General features: G+C 42.6%; 1 protein-coding gene across 1 annotated transcript; it reads left to right on the top strand.

Annotated features, from left to right (window-relative positions):
• Nucleotides 1–966: 966 nt before the first annotated feature.
• Nucleotides 967–8937, top strand: LOC120546791. The gene is made up of 9 exons (XM_039781995.1): nt 967–1641; nt 4620–4761; nt 6802–6936; nt 7075–7143; nt 7241–7335; nt 7665–7791; nt 7891–8008; nt 8208–8284; nt 8600–8937. The coding sequence occupies exons 3-9, from the start codon at nt 6817–6819 to the stop codon at nt 8765–8767; spliced, it is 774 nt and encodes a 257-aa protein (XP_039637929.1). The 5' UTR covers nt 967–1641; nt 4620–4761; nt 6802–6816; the 3' UTR covers nt 8768–8937.
• The last annotated feature ends 13185 nt before the right edge of the window (nt 8938–22122 follow it).

A 22122-nucleotide genomic window follows, 5' to 3' on the forward strand; every position in this document is an offset into this window, starting at 1 on the left:
TTTTTTCAAAAAACCCAAAATTTAATTTTTTAAATAATTTTTAATGTAAATAAATGCTTTGAATCTATTATGCGGCCTGACCTTTTGACCTATTCAGGTCAAACCACTTGTGATGAACTCAGCTAACCCCCCTACACATTGCACAAAGCTTCTTTTTTCAAAAGAAACATCCTTTAATTTTTTTTATATTTTTTAATGTAAAAAAAGGCTTTAAATCTATTATGCGGCCTGACCGTTTGACCTATTCAGGTCAAACCACTTGTGATGAACTCAGCTAACCCCCCTACACATTGCACAAAGCTTCTTTTTTCAAAAAAACCAAAATTAAATTTTTTAAATATTTTTTAATGTAAAAAAATGCCATAAATCTATTATGCGGCCTGTCCTTTTGGTGAACTCAGCTAACCCCCCCCTACACATTGCACAAAGCTTCTTTTATTTTTTTTAAACGTTTAATTTAATCTTTAATTTCCCGCCACTTCAACCAATCCTTTCCGTCCCACGTGCCAGACATTATGTAACTCTGAGAGCCACTGACCAGGCGGGAGTGAAACGACTTGTTGAACAGCTACGTCGCAAAATTAATTTCATTATTTCTCCGTGTGACTCGAACTTCTTACATTTTCGAACGAAACTCTAGCGTAAGACATTGCAGACCGTGCTTCCAACCGGTGTACATTTTAACATAAATATAACCTGTAACGTTTTTTCACTCTGTTGCTTCTGCTGTTCCGATCCTGTCTGCTATCTGCAGCAGGCGGGGTTGCAGATGCCCACACACACACACACACACACACACACACACACACACACACACACACACAACACACACACACACACACACACACACACACACACACACACACACACACACACACACACACACACACACACACACACACACACACACACACACACACACACACACACACACACACACACACACACACGGTGGATGCAGTGAAAATCGGAGATGAGACCTACAGGATGACCTACATTGAGGACAGCTACACACGTTATTGTAAGTAGAATGATCAGTTAAAGTAAAGTACTTTATCAAACCGTATGAATGTGTGTCCCTGCCCCCTGGAAAGTAGGACATTAACTAAGAATGTAAAGATCAACAAGCCATTGACAGATTTCGTATTCTATTAACATTTTCAGCATCAAAAGCCTTTTTGGTAAGGTTAGTAAATTTATTCTCTCCAAAACAAGTTTCCTTTTTATTGTTAACAGGGTATTATAGACGAATTCCCTCCATGGTTAATTACAAAATGTTGTACAATTAAAAATAATTTCCAGCCACAATTTCATATGTAGCATCAATTAGTTTAATGATTGTAATAATATCATTGTATGACAACAAAATGGCAACAAAAAAATGGCAACAAAATGGTAATAATATCATTGTATTCCATTTATTGTTCTATGTGTACTTAAACTTTAGAGAAGAAGTCATGCCAAAAAAACGAAGGGGATGTGGAGGTACCAGAAGGGACCTTTGGACACTTGCTGGAGGAGAAGACAGAGTGTTACATAGTTTCATTGGTATTGGGATTTTGCCAAATACTATACCATCAAGCTCCAAGGTTTGGTCTCGACTGGCTTCAGAGGTTTTTGGCCAAGACAACCCAAAAAAACGTAAGTGGCTACACACAATATGGACACACAACCGTAAAGGCATTAAATCCAGGGTGGAGGCAATCCACGAGAGAGACAGTGAGCATGCTCAGGCAAATAAAACCGATGAGAACGAGACACAGACAGGCACTGAGTCAGAGGAAGTGAAACAACAGCTATTGATTGAGAAGGAAAGAAATGATGACACTGCAAAACAGGAGCAGGTGGACAACATTGAAATAAAAACATGTATAGGCACAGAGTCTGAGGAAGATGAAGACAATTATTCAGAGGTGGATCAGGGGGAGAGTAAAAGAGAACAGATCACACAAACAGGTACAGACTTTAAAGAAGAGGAAGAAGATGATTCAGAGATCAAAACGTTTGTTAATACAAATGAAGACAGACAGGCCCAGAATCAGAAAAAAAGTGATTCAGATGGTGAGCAGCTGGAGAAGCAAACTGTAAAAGTCAAACAGAGAGGCATGGAGTCTGAGGAAGATGAGGACTTAGAGGTGGAGCAAGGGAAAGATGATGAGGACACAGAGCGAACAATACATTCTGTGGAGTCTACGATGAATGTCAAGGACACAACCCGTTACAGAAAGATACCACCAGTGACAAGTAAATTTAATATAACATTGACAAAAGACCAGTGGCTATTAATAGCACCGAAAAATGGAAATTAACTACACCATGGACCAATATGCTCTACAATGAGATAGTAAAACAACATCCAGCTTGTGTTCTAAAGTTCACATATCACCACATACGTGTACCCGGTAGCAGAAAACGAAAGGCCCCATACTTGTCTGTCCATGCAGTATGCAAGTTTTCAACTTGCAAGGCCAGGTTTTTGATCCAAATGGCAGAAAGACTAACGCAAAAAAATTAAAATGTTCTAACATGAAACAGCATAGAAACAAAGTGAGAAAAAGGCATTAGCAGGGTGTATTACAGTCTGTTGCGCTCCACTCCACTGCCTGAAGTAATTGCTGGCAATGTATCCCACAGCTTAAGCAAGAACATTCTCAAGGTAATTGCATCAGAACTGAAAAAAAGCAAGCAGCTTCACGATAATGTTGTTCTTGAACTTACACTCACGCAGGATATTATCAGAGAATGTGACAGCAATCATGTCAACATGCCAGGCTACATTCAAGTCCTGCAGATTAATCCATTTGCTGCACACTTGTACACAGAGGTAGGTGTAAGCATTTTGGTCAACCATCTAAGGAGGAAAAAAAAGGTGGCATTGTACCTCGATGCTACAGGAGGTGTTGTCAGAAAGATACCAGGTGACAACAAAAGGGTTTTTTACTATGCCCTTACCCTGCCTGGAGCAGGCCGAGATGCTCCCCCTCTCCCTGTCTGTGAGCTTCTTTCAAATAACCATTCAGTTCCACCTCTGGCATATTGGCTACTTCAGTTTCTGCATACATTGGCCAAATATACAACGCACCGTGTCAATCAAGTTGAAACAGACTTTAGTTGGGCACTAATGCAAGCCACACTACTGGCATTCAACAGAGAAACTGTGGATGCATATCTGGCAAGAACGTTCACCATAATTAATAGGCAGAAAAGGTGGGATGAAATCAAACCCACCACAATACTCCACCTTTGCTCAGCACACGTCATTAAAGCAGTGAGCAACACCGTCAGCCGCAGGACGGATGACCCAGGTCTCAGAGAGTTTGTTACTTTCATGTTTGCACGAATTCAAAACTCAGTGTCCCTGCAGTCAGGCCAGGACATTTTCAAGCATCTCTGTACTGTCTTGCTGGCAGAACAAGTGCTTCCAAATGTTCATCAGAGCCTAGCCTTTCTGCAACAGTTGATAGCCAAGGGCAACAACCCAACACTTGAAAATGGGGACATAGACAGCGAGTCACAGAGTGTATGGGAGGAGGAAGAGCATAAGCGGCACAGACGATTGTGGGTAGGTCCCCATATACCAAATGCTTCCAAGAAGCATTTCAAGAAGCACAGGCAGCAATAGGAGAGGCAGAGGAGGATAAGGATGGACATCAGCCCAACCGCTACCACTGTCCTGACATCTTAAAGGTGCTATTGGGTAATTACATGGGGATCTTCCCACTGTGGAGTGGTGCTATGCTTGGCGACCTAAGGCGCTATGCCCGAGACAAGACCCTTGATCCTGATACAACATCTGATGTACAGTCCAGAGACACTAACTGCCATGTAGAAACATGGTTTGGCATTGTCAAACACTCCATCATCAACAAAAAAAAAAACCTTAGGCCTGCAGAATTTATCAGAAGTATGTACTCCTCTCTAAAAGGGAGGTACATTGAACACATTCTCAGGCATAATCTCCCAGAACAAATACTCTTAAAACAAACCAAATCGGGACAAAATGTGCCACAGGCTGAAGAGACCTGGCTGAAACGTGGAAAACCCATTGTCCAAGTTCAGAAATCCAAATTTTTCAATATCCCTCAAACAATTCCAGAACCCAAAAAAAGGCTAGCAAAAAGGACGCAGGGAGAAAAAAAGAACCAGCTACCTCAGAAAAAGCTGAGAAAAGCAATCCATCACAGACAAAACCAGACCCAATCAGAAAGGCTGGTAAAAGAAAGGGCACAGACAGCAAACAGGAACCAGCTACCTCAGAAAAAAATGAGAAAAGCAATTCATCACAGACAAAACCAGAACCATTCAGAAAGGCTGGTAAAAGAAAGGACACAGACAGCAAACAGGAACCAACTACCTCAGAAAAAGATGAGAAAAGCAATCCATCACAGACAAAACCAGAACCAATCAGAAAGGCTGGTAAAAGAAAGGGCACAGACAGCAAACAGGAACCAACTACCTCAGAAAAAGATGAGAAAAGCACAGTCAAAATTCCTGCTACACAAAATCAGCTGACAGTCAAAGTAGACCAGGGGAAAGAATCACGTACACTGGTATGACAACATATCACAAAGTATTATTACAATAATGTTTTTCAACCATTTTGTTGTCATTTAAAACAGAATTCCTTTACAGACAAAAACACTGTGGGAACAAGGTCAGACTGAACTTGTGGTGTCAGTGATAAAGTCACAGGACCAGTGTTTTACTCTGCGGCATTCTGAATTTCTGACCTTACGCCCACAAGAACTGATCTGTGGTGAGGTAAGTAACTCACATCAGTGTTCTGTTGAGTTCATAGCAATAAATATGAACAAATTACTCGAACCTTGCAATATCAAAAGGGATTCATGTTGTGAATTCAGTTTGTACTTGAACACAATGGCCAACCTGCTGGGCATTCTGTGTATTGCTCCTTGTTTCTGTTGTTTTGTTTATCCTTTATCTGTGATGTGTTGTCTCCGCCCTTCTCCTGGGGTCCTTTCCAGAAAGCAGAATTACTGAAACTCTGAGTTTATTAACCCTGAGATGAGGGAAACTCTGAGATTTAACCTCAGTCAGTTACTATGGTAACTTAACCTCTGAGTCAGTTACTATGATAACTGAGTCTGTGAACCTAACCTGGTCGGGAGCAGGTTTTCTTCAAGAAACCTTGTTTCTCTCAGTCTCCTCCCTCTGACACAGTGTCAGAGGGAGGAGACTGAGAGAAACGAGGTTTCTTCTCTCTCATTTCCTCATTCATTCATTCATTCAGCCTGTATCAGGCGCATTTTAATGCAGTTTATCTGCATGAATAAAAAAACGTATTGTTAGGCAGATTATAAAACGTTTATTTCTCAAACATGTCAAGTCCTTTTGTCGACGATCACATTGATGAAAAAGCTGTATTAATTCACACAGAGTTTACGTCGGGAGATGATATTGAGTCCCGACTAAATGTAGCCTATTTTCATTTCCACATTTTTTCACAGTCCATCTGATATGTAGATACCTTATCCGTCCTCCTATCACTATCATCCACCGTCGTGGACATGCTTTAACATCCCAGCAGATTCTTTGTGTCGCATTCCGTTTTTTTACGATCGGCAGTTGTCTTTATTGGTGTGTATAAGGATCATACTGTAATAGTAAAGCCAGTGTATGTGAGCCGTCAGAAAAATGGCTCGCTCTAAAATGGTTTTTAGATGTTTTTTGTAGTGTTCCCTGGACACAAACCAGCGAGAGACATTAAAAAGAAATAAATGGTTATAGATTATAGTTCTGTTAATTACCATGGTGCTGCAGCCTCAGAATGGGATAAGTAGTATCTTACTTTTTCACTCACAGGATTGCACCCCTATATGAAATTACAGTTTTCACCAGTAATATTATAAGTTAACTGTGATTAAATATGAAATTAATACACTGTTAATGCTTACGCATTGACACGAGCAGCAATTTTCTCCCACACCAATTGTCTCTCTGTTGCAGCAGCAGCCGCTGTGTTGCTTTTTTAACGAAATGCATGTTCAAACTTGTTGTTTGTGTGCATGAGTATTTCCGCCGACCCGTTTGTTTGTGGTTGTTACCATGGTGAATCATAGAATCATGGCTCCATTCATACTACCTTTTTATTGTGGTGGTGCACGTGCGTGAAAATACTCTTAGTTGATTGAACCAACTCATATCAGCTTTTCTGGAACCGAAAACTGAGTTTCCCATCTCAGGGTAAATCAACTCAGAGATCAGGGTTAGACTCAGAGTTTGTTAAACCTCCTTCATGGAACGGACCCCTTTGCTTCCTGTCTCTGTTTGTTCCCTCCATTTTGTGTTCTCACCGAATCCCTTTTGTCTCAGCCACCTTTGTTAATAGTTTGCACATGTGTTTGCATTTATCATCTGCTCTGTCATTGATTATCAACTTAATTGTTCTGTGTATTTGGGTTATGTGTGAGATTTGTGTCTTTGTCGTGCGATTTCTGCTTCCAAAGAGTAAGTGTATACAGAGTATTTCTGCATAAGTGTTATTGAGACACTATTCTGTTCTGAGTAAAGTCTGGATAGATTCAAGCCTTGTTTCACTGGTCATGCATTTGGGCCATCCTTCCTAAAATCATGACGATGAAATCATAATTTAATATTCAAATACATTGATAATGATGAATTAATGAAGTTAAAAGATTGTAAAAAAAAAAAAAAAAAGTATTATGAAATTCACAGGTAAAAGAAGTCCCTTTTTCAAAACTTTAAATATGCATGAAGCAAGTGACTAACTTGATCACCTCATATATTAGGGAACTGAACATGTGGTGAATGTCCTTACAGGTCATCGAAGCTTACATGCGAGCTACCCTTAACCAGTACGACCCTGCTCATCGAATCTTTCAAATAGACCATTACACAAACGGTGTAATTCTTGGAGGTTCAAGCGAGCAAATGAATCGACACCTGATGCGAAAAGTAAGTCTACCGTAATTTGAACGACAACACGTCTAGGATTGATGTTTACTGGCAATTTTCCCAGAATAAAAATCCCCCAAAAAACAATAAAATATTGGACATGTTATGCCTCATGCTGTTGTGCTAATTTCTTCACAGGTGAACCTGGATACCTTTGACGCTGCTGTGTCATTTGTTAATGTAAATAACAACCACTGGCGTTTCGTGGTGAGTACAACAACACAAATAATTGCAAAGAACGTTAGCAGAGAATAATTGTTGATTTCGTACTGTGCTTCTGCTTTTTTCTTATGTATTTGCCCAGTACCTTCATGCGCCTTTAAGGACTTTATTTGTGATGGATCCTGCCACTGCAGAACAAGATTTTCACCTCTCCACAACTGCTGTTCAGCGTTACAAGTAAGAAAATAATACCAAATATATCTTAAATGTCCGACTAACAGTGAAGCATCATTTCAATTGTGGGTATAAATAAATTCTCCAAAATACAACTGCAATCTGAAATTGATGTGATGTGTCACACTTAAACATAATTTGCAATTCAGTAATAAACCTTGGCAAATGGTTATAGATCTGTAAAGTAGTCAGACATGAGCATAAACTTGGTCATCATCTGGGGACTAATGTTTCAACAGTATCTGGATGATACTCTCAAAATATTTGCATACATGCTAAAGTTCTGAGTTTACACAATATTTGACATTGGTGCATTTCCTTGTGTCTTCCAGCCGCTACTTTCAGATGCGGCAGAACGTCTATGGGAAACAGGTGTGGAGCAGTATAAAGTGGAAAGCTGCAACTACTCCACACCCAGTCCAAAAAGATTCCACAAGCTGCGGAGTCTTTGTGATGCAGGTATTACAGGAAGATTCTGAATACCCCAAAGCATGCTTGACAAGTACTTGACTACACTCTAGTAAGGCATATTATTTAGCATATCATCATGTCTATCAGATGGCTAAAGAGGCAATCAAATCCTTCCCGGCAATACCTTCATTCACCATGAAGACTACACCAAGAGCTATGAGTCGTCTCCGTGCAGAAATGGCAGCGGAATTACTGTCCGCATCTGGTAAATACTTAAAAACATTTATTTAGCTGAATTAGGCAATAGATCTTAATGATAACCCAATTAATTTTAACTGAATGCTGTAATGTAACTGTGAAGCTTCTGCATGCTGGCGCTTTGTTGTTGAGGTTCTCCACTTCAGTAATGCAGTGTGGGAGTAAATTTGAAAGCACTACATAAATTACTGTTATTCTTATCGTAGAGAAAGACTACGGTTCAATGTGTGGCCTGGAAGATGTGCCAAGGGACACAAATATCAACGCTGTTGTAATTGACTGGGTAGGTGCCTCGAATCCAACAACAATTGGAGATTAGAAAGTGGTTGGAATATCCTGTCCTGTTGTTAAGGGAACCAAAGTTACATAAATAGAGGATACATTTGCACCCTCACAAAATGATGTTGTTAATTATGCTAGTTAGTTACTGTGTAAAATATATTATGTGTAAAGAAATTATGTATAAAATCTAGAAACGCTATTGTGGATATAAAATGTCAAATCTGTGACAAATTTGTAATTATGTCATTTACATTATGCACCAAAATATCACTTAACCTATATGACAAGTCTAAGTTTAATTTGTTTCTCTTTGTAGACCCAATGTGACTCATGCAGAAGATGGTTCCACGATTTCTGCTATTCCAAAAGTTGGACCCAAAACATTATGGTGAGGAGGCAAAAGACAGTTAATATTGAGAGGTGTGAGCCGCAAGTACTGCACTACGTTGACGGTGCAAATATTACATTAACATTGATTCAGTAGAAGGGCCAAAACTGGTCTACGATGGCTACGACTGGCCCCTAATGGACGACCTTCATAGAATGTGTCGGGGACCCCCAGAGGGTCATGGCAAAATAAGATCTAAAGTTTTATGTTGGTAGCATTTATTTTCTTATTTTGTTTGAGATATATCAAAGTAGATGTTTTCATAGTTACCTACACAAATTTGTTTGTGCGTAATTTGCGCAAATTTTGTCGAATAAAAAATATATAAAATTAAATTTTGGGTTTTTTGAAAAAAGAAGCTTTGTGCAATGTGTAGGGGGGTTAGCTGAGTTCATCAGAAGTGGTTTGAAATGAATAGGTCAAAAGGTCAGGCCGCATAATAGATTCAAAGCATTTCTTACATTAAAAAATATTAAAAAAATTAAAGGATGGGTTTTTTGAAAAAAGAAGCTTTGTGCAATGTGTAGGAGGGTTAGCTGATTTCATCACAAGTGGTTTGACATGAATAGGTTGAAAGGGCAAGCTGCATAATAGATTTTTCGAATGTGTCGAATATCCAACGTCCAATATAAAACCAACTTTACCACGGTCAGATAGCCTGTTGATTACTTTACTCAAATGTATTTGTTATCGCAATGCAACAGCCAAGACGGATGAAGTTACGTGGTTTACATCACAGCATTGTGTAGACTTAGCAACGATACTGACATTTGGATATTCGCTTCTGCTTCGATGAGTTTGTTTAGATATGATTAAGTTCTAAACATATCGAGACCAGACATTTACAAACTTGATTTCATTATCAGTGTGAGGAACAAAAGTAATACGGTTATGTGCAAGAACAACAAGTCACTACAAGATGAAATTATTTTGCTTACCTTCGACTCTTGCAACAGGAGAAATCGGAGTTCCTCTCTCCAAGAGTAGTGTCTCATTCAACGAGCAGCACCACATGTGGGCGTGGAAGCATGCGTGGAAGGCAGGCTACAGTGTGTGGGTGCGGCGCTCTAATTTACCCGTGTAGAACGTTGCGTCGCACATTAGTTCCGCTTTTGGCGCTCGCGTGTAAAATCATAATAAATCAATAATCTTTTTATTTGGTCAGCACGGGGGGTGCACAGGGGTGGCCAGGGACATTTCTAGGGAGGCACGGGCCTCCCTAGGCCTCCGTGTAGAACCGCCACTGCTCGCGTTACGTCACTTCCGGTCAGTGATAGATAGATGCGGAAGTTATTTTATCACAATTTTATCTCAAAATATCGTTTATGGCGGTTATATATTCCTCCAGTTTTGAAAATCTAGTTTATCATTAATATGCACTATGCTATATAGGGGTGTCCAACCTGCACATTGCTCTTTAAGCAGCACAGGCACACTCACTCTTTGTCGAGTCTTACGTTTGTTCACGACACTCTGACTTGCTCTTGCATTCCTAGTTTATTCCAAGTACTTACTTACCTGTTGTTTAGCATCCTGTTGTCTGCTGCTGCTCTGAGCATTACCTTGTCTCCTGCCGGCATCCTGCCTGTTCACACTACTCTCTGTTGGATTTGTGAATAAAGCTCACTGCACTTACTCCAATCTGACTCCTGCTCCTTCCGTGCGTGACAATTGTGGTCACTGTAGTTCTGGCGGACCTACTGACTGCAACTAAACACCATCGCTGAGTGCGTTAAGGCAGGACCAAACCATTTCATGCAGATACAGGGGGGTGGTCGGTCAATATGGATGTTTACTTTTTGGTCAATGGGGATATTTAACTTTTACTGCCAAAAACAAAGTAAAACAAAGAGATCATTAATTTTATTATTATATTTGAAATATATATACTTGAATGATGATGGTTTAATCATTTTATATTAGTTTTTACCTATTCTTTGGGGCCCCTGTCAGTCATGGGGCCTTGGAATTGTCCTAACTTTTCCCCCCTATACGGCGCCCCTGCACAAGACTCTACCTTAAACGGTTCAAATGTTATGAAAGGGGGCGTGTCTTAAGCATAGGGGGCGGGCCAAACCATCACCAATGAAGAAGGAAGTCTCTGCTGAGTTCAATGATACCTCACACAAGGGTATACCTTAGATGGGTCAGCATGTATAAAAGGGGGGCGTGGCTTAAACATAGGGGGCGGGCCAAACCATCACCAATGAAGAAGGAAGTCTCTGCTGACTTCAATGATACCTCACACAAGGGTATACCTTAAACGGTTGAAATGTTAGGAAAGGGGGCGTGGCTTAAACATAGGGGGCGGGCCAAACCATCACCAACGAATGAGGCAATCTCTGCTGAGTTCAATGACACCTCACACAAGACTCTACCTTAAACAGTTAAAATGTTATAAAAGGGGGCGTGCCCTGAGTAAGTGGGCGTGGTCATATCATAGGGGCCGGCTCAGTATCACATGTAGACCACACATTCTAAGTTTCATGTATATCGGCTGATGTTTGTCATATAAGGCGCATTTCCTGTTGCCAGCGGGGGGGCGCTATCACCAAAAGTCAATTTTGGCCTGTAGGTGTCCTCAGGCCTGGACCATTGTGATTCTTGAGAAATTTCGGGCAGATACGACAACATACACTCAAGTTACAACAACATCTTTGTTCAACGCTAAACGCAAGACTCTACCTTAGATGGGTCAGCATTTATGAAAGGGGCGTGGCTTAAACATAGGGGGCGGGCCAAACCATCACCAATGAAGAAGGAACTCTGTGCTGAGTTCAATGACACCACACACAAGGGTATACCTTAAACGGTTGAAATGTTAGGAAAGGGGGCGTGGCTTAAGCATAGGGGGCAGGCCAAACCATCACCAATGAAGAAGGAACTCTGTGCTGAGTTCAATGACACCACACACAAGGGTCTACATCAAAAGTGTCAATATTTATAAAAAGGGGGCGTGGCTAAAGCTTAGGGAGTGGGTCAAACCATCACCAATTAAAAAATAACTCTGTGCTGAGTTCAATGTTACCTCACACAAGACTCTACCTTAAAGCCCATGTTGCAAGTTTAATTTTCCAACAAATTTGTGGTAATTGCTTGTTGGTAATAAACATTTAAACTGTTATTCATGTATTTGATGTTGTTAGGTATCACAAAACAGAATATAACACAAAAAAGTAGGTACTATTTTACAGTGGTTTGTCTTTCCCCCACAATGCATTGCATGACATCACGTTGGGGAGACGACAGGCGAAAGCCCCGTCTCGGTTCACTGTCCCGGTCCCGGTTTCTGCCGCTGGTCTAGCAAAATATGGCTTTTGGTCTCGACCGAGTCAATGTGTATAATAATATTGGGGGGGAAGTGAAAGGCAGCTTGGACGGGGATGCTATTCGGCTTTTCACAAGTTTAAACAGCTAGCTAACGATACGCCGACGTTTGCTAACGTTAGCGCAACAGCGTTAGCTTAGACTGCTAGTTAAATACCGGTATTACAACTGCCTTCGGAGCTACGTCCACGTTGTCAACACAAGACGTGGCGTTAGTGCTCCTTTTGTATCATACTTTTATTGAATGAAATATTAAGCTTCGCTCCTACGAAATAGGTGTTTTTTTTTGTAACATTACACACAAAGCTAACTGGCTATAGTTAGCCTGTACGTATGCTAGCGGGATTAGCTAACGTTGCATAGCCAGCCAGCAACTTCGGCAATCGGCAGTAGTTTCGGCGAGCTAACTGCGACAGTATGTTGCCCACAATCAACCTCTGCTGTTAAAAGCAGTCAATCTGCAGTGATGTTTTGAAATGGAGACACATGGATGTGTTAGCTGTCGAGGTTAGCTCGCCGAAGCTGCTTGCTGGCTATGCAACGTTAGCTAATGTCCGCTAGCATACGTACAGACTAACTATAGCCAGTTAGCTTTGCGTGCAACTCACTAACTAACAAAAACCATCTCGTAGGAGCGAAGTTTAACGTTTCATTCAATAAAGTTATGGTACAAAAGGAGCTAACGCCACAAGTCTTATGTTGACAACGTGGACGCAGATATAGGAAACTCTGAAGGCAGTTGTAATATTTACCTAGCCGGCTAGACTAACGCTGTTGCGCTAACGTTAGCGAAACGTCGGCGTAGCGTTAAGCTAGCTGTCTAAACTTATGAAAAGCTGAACAGCATCCCCGTCCAAGTAATAAATAAACACCAGGCAAATATGTTGTTACTGGAGCTAGTAGCCTACCATCAAAACGTGAGATATCTAATCATGATATCAATCATATCTATGTGTTTACAACCATCGGGGGATTTCACAGGTGGGACTGGCAAGTTAGCACATAGCTAGCATGATGCCTTGTATTTTCTAGATCTAGATAAGTTTAGCGGTACTTATCTGAACTAACGACATGATCACTGTCACTAGATATAAATAAAACGTTGACTTTCACTTGGTGCTATTCACGGACAGTAAAAAACCCTCTTCCTCATCCCAGTCAGTCACCATAGTTCTAGTACCAGGCTGATACACGTCTCCCCAACGTGAAGTCATCACCGAATTCCGGAAAAAAAAACTGGCCTTTAACACTATTTGGAGACATTTTTAACAATGATATACATATATTGAGTGCTATATGTACTTATTAATCAACAGTGGTGGTTAACTTGCAACATGGGCTTTAAACGGTTCAAATGTTATGAAAGGGGGCGTGGCTTAAGCATAGGGGGCAGGCCAAACCATCACCAATGAAGAAGGAACTCTGTGCTGAGTTCAATGGCACCACACACAAGGGTCTACATCAAAATTGTCAATAGTTATAAAAAGGGGGCATGGCTAAAGCTTAGGGAGCGGGTCAAACCATCACCAATTAAAAAGGAACTCTGTGCTGAGTTCAATGTTACCTCACACAAGACTCTACCTTAAACGGTTCAAATGTTATGAAAGGGGGCGTGGTTTAAGCATAGGGAGCGGGCCAAACCATCACCAATGAAGAAGGAAGTCTCTGCTGAGTTCAATGATACCTCACACAAGGGCTTACATCAAACGGGTCATTAGTTATAAAAGGGGGCGTGGCTAAATCTTAGGGTGCGGGCCAAACCATGACCAATGAAGAATGAAGTCCCTGTTGAGTTCAATGAAACCTCACACAAGGGTCTACATCAAAAGTGTCATTAGTTATAAAAAAGGGGGCGTGGCTAAAGCTTAGGGAGCGGGTCAAACCATCACCAATTAAAAAGGAACTCTGTGCTGAGTTAAATGTTACCTCACACAAGACTCTACCTTAAACGGTTCAAATGTTATGAAAGGGGGCGTGGCTTAAGCATAGGGGGCGGGCCAAACCATCACCAATGAAGAAGGAAGTCTCTGCTGAGTTCAATGATACCTCACACAAGGGCCTACATCAAAAGTGTCATTATTTATACAAAGGGGGCGTGGCTAAAGCTTAGGGAGCGGGCCAAACCATCACCAATGAAGAAGGAACTCTGTGCTGAGTTCAATGACACCACACACAAGGGTATACCTTAAACGGTTCAAATGTTATGAAAGGGGGCGTGGCTTAAGCATAGGGGGCAGGCCAAACCATCACTAATGAAGAAGGAACTCTGTGCTGAGTTCAATGACACCACACACAAGGGTATACCTTAAACGGTTCAAATGTTATGAAAGGGGGCGTGGCTTAAGCATAGGGGGCAGGCCAAACCATCACTAATGAAGAAGGAACTCTGTGCTGAGTTCAATGATACCTCACACAAGGGTATACCTTAAACGGTTCATTAGTTATAAAAGTGGGCGTGGCTTAAATATAGGGGGCAGGCCAAACCATTACCAAAAAATAAGGACGTCTCTGCTGAGTTCAATGATACCTCACAGAAGGGTATACCTTAGATGGGTCAGCATGTATGAAAGGGGGCGTGGCTTAAACATAGGGGACGGACCAAACCATCACCAATGAAGAAGGAAGTCTCTACTGAGTTCAATGATACCTCACACAAGGGTCTACATCAAACGGTTCATTAGTTATAAAAGTGGGCGTGGCTTAAATATAGGGGGAGGCCAAACCATTACCAATGAATGAGGACGTCTCTGCTGAGTTCAATGATACCTCACACAAGGGCCTACATCAAACGGGTCATTAGTTATAAAAGGGGGCGTGGCTAAATCTTAGGGGGCAGGCCAAACCATGACCAATGAAGAATGAAGTCCCTGTTGACTTCAATGACACCTCACACAAGGGTCTACATCAAAAGTGTCATTAGTTATACAAAGGGGGCGTGGCTAAAGCTTAGGGAGCGGGCCAAACCATCACCAATGAAGAAGGAACTCTGTGCTGAGTTCAATGACACCACACACAAGGGTATACCTTAAACGGTTCAAATGTTATGAAAGGGGGCGTGGCTTAAGCATAGGGGGCGGACCAAACCATCACCAATGAAGAAGGAAGTTTCTGCTGAGTTCAATGATACCTCACACAAGGGCTTACATCAAACGGGTCATTAGTTATAAAAGGGGGCGTGGCTAAATCTTAGGGTGCGAGCCAAACCATGACCAATGAAGAATGAAGTCCCTGTTGAGTTCAATGACACCTCACACAAGGGTCTACATCAAAAGTGTCATTAGTTATAAAAAGGGGGCGTGGCTAAAGCGTACGGAGCGGGTCAAACCATCACCAATTAAAAAGGAACTCTGTGCTGAGTTCAATGTTACCTCACACAAGACTCTACCTTAAACGGTTCAAATGTTATGAAAGGGGGCGTTGCTTAAGCATAGGGGGCGGGCCAAACCATCACCAATGAAGAAGGAAGTCTGCTGAGTTCAATGATACCTCACACAAGGGTCTACATCAAACAGGTCATTAGTTATAAAAGAGGCGTGGCTAAATCTTAGCGGGCAGGCCAAACCATGACCAATGAAGAATGAAGTCCCTGCTGAGTTCAATGACACCTCACACAAGGGTCTACATCAAAAGTGTCATTAGTTATAAAAAGGAGGCGTGGCTAAAGCTTAGGGAGCGGGTCAAACCATCACCAATTAATAAGGAACTCTGTGCTGAGTTCAATAATACCTCACACAAGACTCTACCTTAAACGGTTCAAATGTTATGAAAGGGGGCGTGGCTTAATAATAGGGGGCGGACCGAACCATCACCAATGAATAAGGAACTGTGTGCTGAGTTCAATGACACCACACACAAGGGTCTACATCAAAAGTGTCATTAGTTGTAAAAAAAGGGGCGTGGCTAAAGCTTAGGGGGCGGGCCAAACCATGACCAATGAAGAATGAAGTCCCTGCTGAGTTCAATGACACCTCACACAATGGTCTACATCAAAAGTGTCATTAGTTATAAAAAGGGGGCTTGGCTAAAGCTTAGGGAGCGGGTCAAACCATCACCAATTAAAAGGGAACTCTGTGCTGAGTTCAATGATACCTCACACAAGGGCCTACTTCAAATGGTTCAAATGTTATGAAAGAGGGCGTGGTTTAAGCATAGGGGGCGGGCCAAACCATCACCAATGAAGGAGGAAGTCTCTGCTGAGTTCAATGACAACTCACACAAGGGTCTACATGAAAAGCGAAATTAGTTATAAAAAGGGGGCGTGGCTAAAGCTTAGGGAGCGGGCAAACCATCACCAATTAAAAGGAAGTCTGTGCTGAGTTCGATGATACCACACACAAGGGCCTACATCAAACGGGTTATTAGTTATAAAAGGGGGCGTGACTAAATCTTAGGGGGCTGAGTTCAATAAAACCTCACACAAGACTCTACCTTTAACGGTTCAAATGTTATGAAAGGGGGCGTGGCTTAAGCATAGGCGGCAGGCCAAACCATCACCAAAGCAGAAGGACCTCTGTGCTGAGTTCAATGACACCACACACAAGGGTCTACATCAAAAGTGTCAGTTGTAAAAAAAGGGGCGTGGCTAAAGCTTAGGGGGCGGGCCAAACCATGACCAATGAAGAATGAAGTCCCTGCTGAGTTCAATGACACCTCACACAATGGTCTACATCAAAAGTGTCATTAGTTATAAAAAGGGGGCTTGGCTAAAGCTTAGGAGCGGGCGGGGTCAAACCATCACCAATTAAAGGGAACTCTGTGCTTGAGTTCAATGATACCTCTCCACACAAGGGCCTACTTCAAATGGTTCAAATGTTAAAAAGGGGCGTGGTTTAAGCATAGGGGGCGGGCCAACCATCACCAATGAAGGAGGAAGTCTCTGCTGAGTTCAATGATACCTCACACAAGGGTCTATATCAAACGGTTTATTAGTTATAAAAGTGGGCGTGGCTTAAATATAGGCGGCCCGCCAGCCATTACCAATGAATAAGGACATCCCTGCTGAGTTCAATGACAACTCACACAAGGGTCTACATCAAAAGCGAAATTAGTTATAAAAAGGGGGCGTGGCTAAAGCTTAGGGAGCGGGCAAAGCATCACCAATTAAAAAGGAATTCTGTGCTGAGTTCGATGATACCACACACAAGGGCCTACATCAAACGGGTTATTAGTTATAAAAGGGGGCGTGACTAAATCTTAGGGGGCTGAGTTCAATGAAACCTCACACAAGACTCTACCTTTAACGGTTCAAATGTTATGAAAGGGGACGTGGCTTGAACATAGAGGGTGGGCCAAACCATCACCAATGAAGAATGAAGTCTCTGCTGAGTTCAATGATACCTCACACAAGGGTATACCTTAGATGGGTCAGCATGTATGAAAGGGGGCGTGGCTTGAAGATAGGGGGTGGGCCAAACCATCACCAATGAAGAATGAAGTCTCTGCTGAGTTCAATGACACCTCACACAAGGGTATACCTTAAACGGTTCAAATGTTATAAAAAGGGGGCGTGGCTAAAGCTTAGGGAGCGGGTCAAACAATCACCAATTAAAAAGGAACTCTGTGCTGAGTTCAATGATACCTCACACAAGGGTCTACATCAAACAGTTCATTAGTTATGAAAGTGGGCGTGGCTTAAATATAGGGGGGAGGCCAAACCATTACCAATGAATAAGGACGTCTCTGCTGAGTTCAATGATACCTCACACAAGGGTATACCTTAGATGGGTCAGCATGTATGAAAGGGGCATGGCTTGAACATAGGGGGGGCGGCAAACCATCACCAATGAAGAAGGAAGTCTCTGCTGAGTTCAATGATAACTCACACAAGGGTCTACATCAAAAGTGCCACATTAGTTATAAAAAGGGGGCGTGGCTAAAGCTTAGGGGCGGGCCAAACCATCACCAATGAAGAAGGAACTCTGTGCTGAGTTCAATGACACCACACACAATGGTATACCTTAAACAGTTCAAATGTTATGAAAGGGGGCGGGGGCCGCGGTAAGCATAGGGGCGGGCCAAACCATCACCAATGAAGAAGGAAGTCTCTGCTGAGTTCAATGATACCTCACACAAGGTTATACCTGAAACGGTTGAAATGTTAGGAAAGGGGGCGTGGCTTAAACATAGGGGGCGGGCCAAACCATCATCAGGCAATCTCTGCTGAGTTCAATGTCACCTCACACAAGACTCTACCTTAAACAGTTAAATGTTATAAAAGGGGGCGTGGCCTGAGTAAGTGGGCGTGGTCATATTATAGGGGCCGGCTCAGTATCACATGTAGACCACACATTCTAAGTTTTATGTATATCGGCTGATGTTTGTCATTTAAGGCGCATTATTTATTGCTTAGCCAGTGCGCGCGCTATCACCAAAAGTCAATTTTGGCCTGTAGGTGTCCTCAGGCCTGGACCATTGTGATTCTTGAGAAATTTCGGGCAGATACGACAACATACACTCAAGTTACAACAACATCTTTGTTCAACGCTAAACGCAAGACTCTACCTTAGATGGGTCAGCATTTATGAAAGGGGGCGTGGCTTAAACATAGGGGGCAGGCCAAACTATCACCAATGAAGAAGGAACTCTGTGCTGAGTTCAATGACACCACACACAAGGGTCTACATAAAAAGTGTCAATAGTCATAAAAAGGGGGCGTGGCTAAAGCTTAGGGAGCGTGTCAAACCATCACCAATTAAAACGGAACTCTGTGCTGAGTTCAATGTTACCTCACACAAGACTCTACCTTAAACGGTTCAAATGTTATGAAAGGGGGCGTGGCTTAAGCATAGGGGGCGGGCCAAACCATCACCAATGAAGAAGGAAGTCTGCTGAGTTCAATGATACCTCACACAAGGGTCTACATCAAACAGGTCATTAGTTATAAAAGAGGGCGTGGCTAAATCTTAGCGGGCAGGCCAAACCATGACCAATGAAGAATGAAGTCCCTGCTGAGTTCAATGACACCTCACACAAGGGTCTACATCAAAAGTGTCATTAGTTATAAAAAGGAGGCGTGGCTAAAGCTTAGGGAGCGGGTCAAACCATCACCAATTAATAAGGAACTCTGTGCTGAGTTCAATAATACCTCACACAAGACTCTACCTTAAACGGTTCAAATGTTATGAAAGGGGGCGTGGCTTAATAATAGGGGGCGGACCGAACCATCACCAATGAATAAGGAACTGTGTGCTGAGTTCAATGACACCACAGACAAGGGTCTACATCAAAAGTGTCAACAGTTATAAAAAGGGGGCGTGGCTAAAGCTTAGGGAGCGGGTCAAACCATCACCAATTAAAAAGGAACTCTGTGCTGAGTTCAATGTTACCTCACACAAGACTCTACCTTAAATGGTTCAAATGTTATGAAAGGGGGCGTGGCTTGAGAATAGGGGGCGGGCAAAACGATGGTTTGGCCCCAATGAAGAAGGAACTCTGTGCTGAGTTCAATGACACCACACACAAGGGTCTACATCAAAAGTGTCATTAGTTGTAAAAAAAGGGGCGTGGCTAAAGCTTAGGGGGCGGGTCAAACCATGACCAATGAAGAATGAAGTCCCTGCTGAGTTCAATGACACCTCACACAATGGTCTACATCAAAAGTGTCATTAGTTATAAAAAGGGGGCTTGGCTAAAGTAAGACGCGGGTGCAAACATCACCAAAAAAAAATTAAAAGGGAACTCTGTGCTGAGTTCAATGATACCTCAAACAAGGGCCTACTCAAATGGTTCAAATGTTATGAAAGAGGGCGTGGTTTAACGCATAGGGGCGGGGCCAAACCATCACCAATGAAGGAGGAAGTCTCTGCTGAGTTCAATGACAACTCACACAAGGGTCTACATGAAAAGCGAAATTAGTTATAAAAAGGGGGCGTGGCTAAAGCTTAGGGAGCGGGCAAACCATCACCAATTAAAAGGAAGTCTGTGCTGAGTTCGATGATACCACACACAAGGGCCTACATCAAACGGGTTATTAGTTATAAAAGGGGGCGTGACTAAATCTTAGGGGGCTGAGTTCAATGAAACCTCACACAAGACTCTACCTTTAACGGTTCAAATGTTATGAAAGGGGGCGTGGCTTAAGCATAGGCGGCAGGCCAAACCATCACCAAAGCAGAAGGACCTCTGTGCTGAGTTCAATGACACCACACACAAGGGTCTACATCAAAAGTGTCAGTTGTAAAAAAAGGGGCGTGGCTAAAGCTTAGGGGGCGGGCCAAACCATGACCAATGAAGAATGAAGTCCCTGCTGAGTTCAATGACACCTCACACAATGGTCTACATCAAAAGTGTCATTAGTTATAAAAAGGGGGCTTGGCTAAAGCTTAGGGAGCGGGTCAAACCATCACCAATTAAAAGGGAACTCTGTGCTGAGTTCAATGATACCTCACACAAGGGCCTACTTCAAATGGTTCAAATGTTATGAAAGGGGGCGTGGTTTAAGCATAGGGGGCGGGCCAAACCATCACCAATGAAGGAGGAAGTCTCTGCTGAGTTCAATGATACCTCACACAAGGGTCTATATCAAACGGTTTATTAGTTATAAAAGTGGGCGTGGCTTAAATATAGGGGGCAGGCCAAACCATTACCAATGAATAAGGACATCCCTGCTGAGTTCAATGACAACTCACACAAGGGTCTACATCAAAAGCGAAATTAGTTATAAAAAGGGGGCGTGGCTAAAGCTTAGGGAGCGGGCAAAGCATCACCAATTAAAAAGGAATTCTGTGCTGAGTTCGATGATACCACACACAAGGGCCTACATCAAACGGGTTATTAGTTATAAAAGGGGGCGTGACTAAATCTTAGGGGGCTGAGTTCAATGAAACCTCACACAAGACTCTACCTTTAACGGTTCAAATGTTATGAAAGGGGACGTGGCTTGACCATAGAGGGTGGGCCAAACCATCACCAATGAAGAATGAAGTCTCTGCTGAGTTCAATGATACCTCACACAAGGGTATACCTTAGATGGGTCAGCATGTATGAAAGGGGGCGTGGCTTGAACATAGGGGGTGGGCCAAACCATCACCAATGAAGAATGAAGTCTCTGCTGAGTTCAATGACACCTCACACAAGGGTATACCTTAAACGGTTCAAATGTTATAAAAAGGGGGCGTGGCTAAAGCTTAGGGAGCGGGTCAAACAATCACCAATTAAAAAGGAACTCTGTGCTGAGTTCAATGATACCTCACACAAGGGTCTACATCAAACGGTTCATTAGTTATGAAAGTGGGCGTGGCTTAAATATAGGGGGGAGGCCAAACCATTACCAATGAATAAGGACGTCTCTGCTGAGTTCAATGATACCTCACACAAGGGTATACCTTAGATGGGTCAGCATGTATGAAAGGGGGCATGGCTTGAACATAGGGGGTGGGCCAAACCATCACCAATGAAGAAGGAAGTCTCTGCTGAGTTCAATGATAACTCACACAAGGGTCTACATCAAAAGTGCCATTAGTTATAAAAAGGGGGCGTGGCTAAAGCTTAGGGGGCGGGCCAAACCATCACCAATGAAGAAGGAACTCTGTGCTGAGTTCAATGACACCACACACAATGGTATACCTTAAACAGTTCAAATGTTATGAAAGGGGGCGCGGCTTAAGCATAGGGGGCGGGCCAAACCATCACCAATGAAGAAGGAAGTCTCTGCTGAGTTCAATGATACCTCACACAAGGTTATACCTGAAACGGTTGAAATGTTAGGAAAGGGGGCGTGGCTTAAACATAGGGGGCGGGCCAAACCATCATCAGGCAATCTCTGCTGAGTTCAATGTCACCTCACACAAGACTCTACCTTAAACAGTTAAATGTTATAAAAGGGGGCGTGGCCTGAGTAAGTGGGCGTGGTCATATTATAGGGGCCGGCTCAGTATCACATGTAGACCACACATTCTAAGTTTTATGTATATCGGCTGATGTTTGTCATTTAAAGAGCGCGATTTCCCCTGTTGACAGCGGGTCGCTATAACCCAAAGTCAATTTTGGCCTGTAGGTGTCCTCAGGCCTGGACCATTGTGATTCTTGAGAAATTTCGGACGAATGACGACAATACACTCAAGTTACAACAACATCTTTGTTCAACGCTAAACGCAGACTCTACCTTAGATGGGTCAGCATTTATG

This window comes from Perca fluviatilis, chromosome 18 (assembly GCF_010015445.1).
Source record: "Perca fluviatilis chromosome 18, GENO_Pfluv_1.0, whole genome shotgun sequence".
In the NCBI taxonomy this organism is placed as follows: domain Eukaryota; kingdom Metazoa; phylum Chordata; class Actinopteri; order Perciformes; family Percidae; genus Perca; species Perca fluviatilis.

Excerpts from the sequence above, each read along its gene's own strand:
- LOC120546791 (XM_039781995.1), top strand. The coding sequence starts at position 6,817 with ATGCGAGCTACCCTTAACCAGTACGACCCTGCTCATCGAATCTTTCAA. Across the intron at positions 6,937-7,074 it reads ATCGACACCTGATGCGAAAA|GTGAACCTGGATACCTTTGA; the intron begins GTAAGTCTACCG and ends ATTTCTTCACAG. Across the intron at positions 7,336-7,664 it reads ACTGCTGTTCAGCGTTACAA|CCGCTACTTTCAGATGCGGC; the intron begins GTAAGAAAATAA and ends TGTGTCTTCCAG.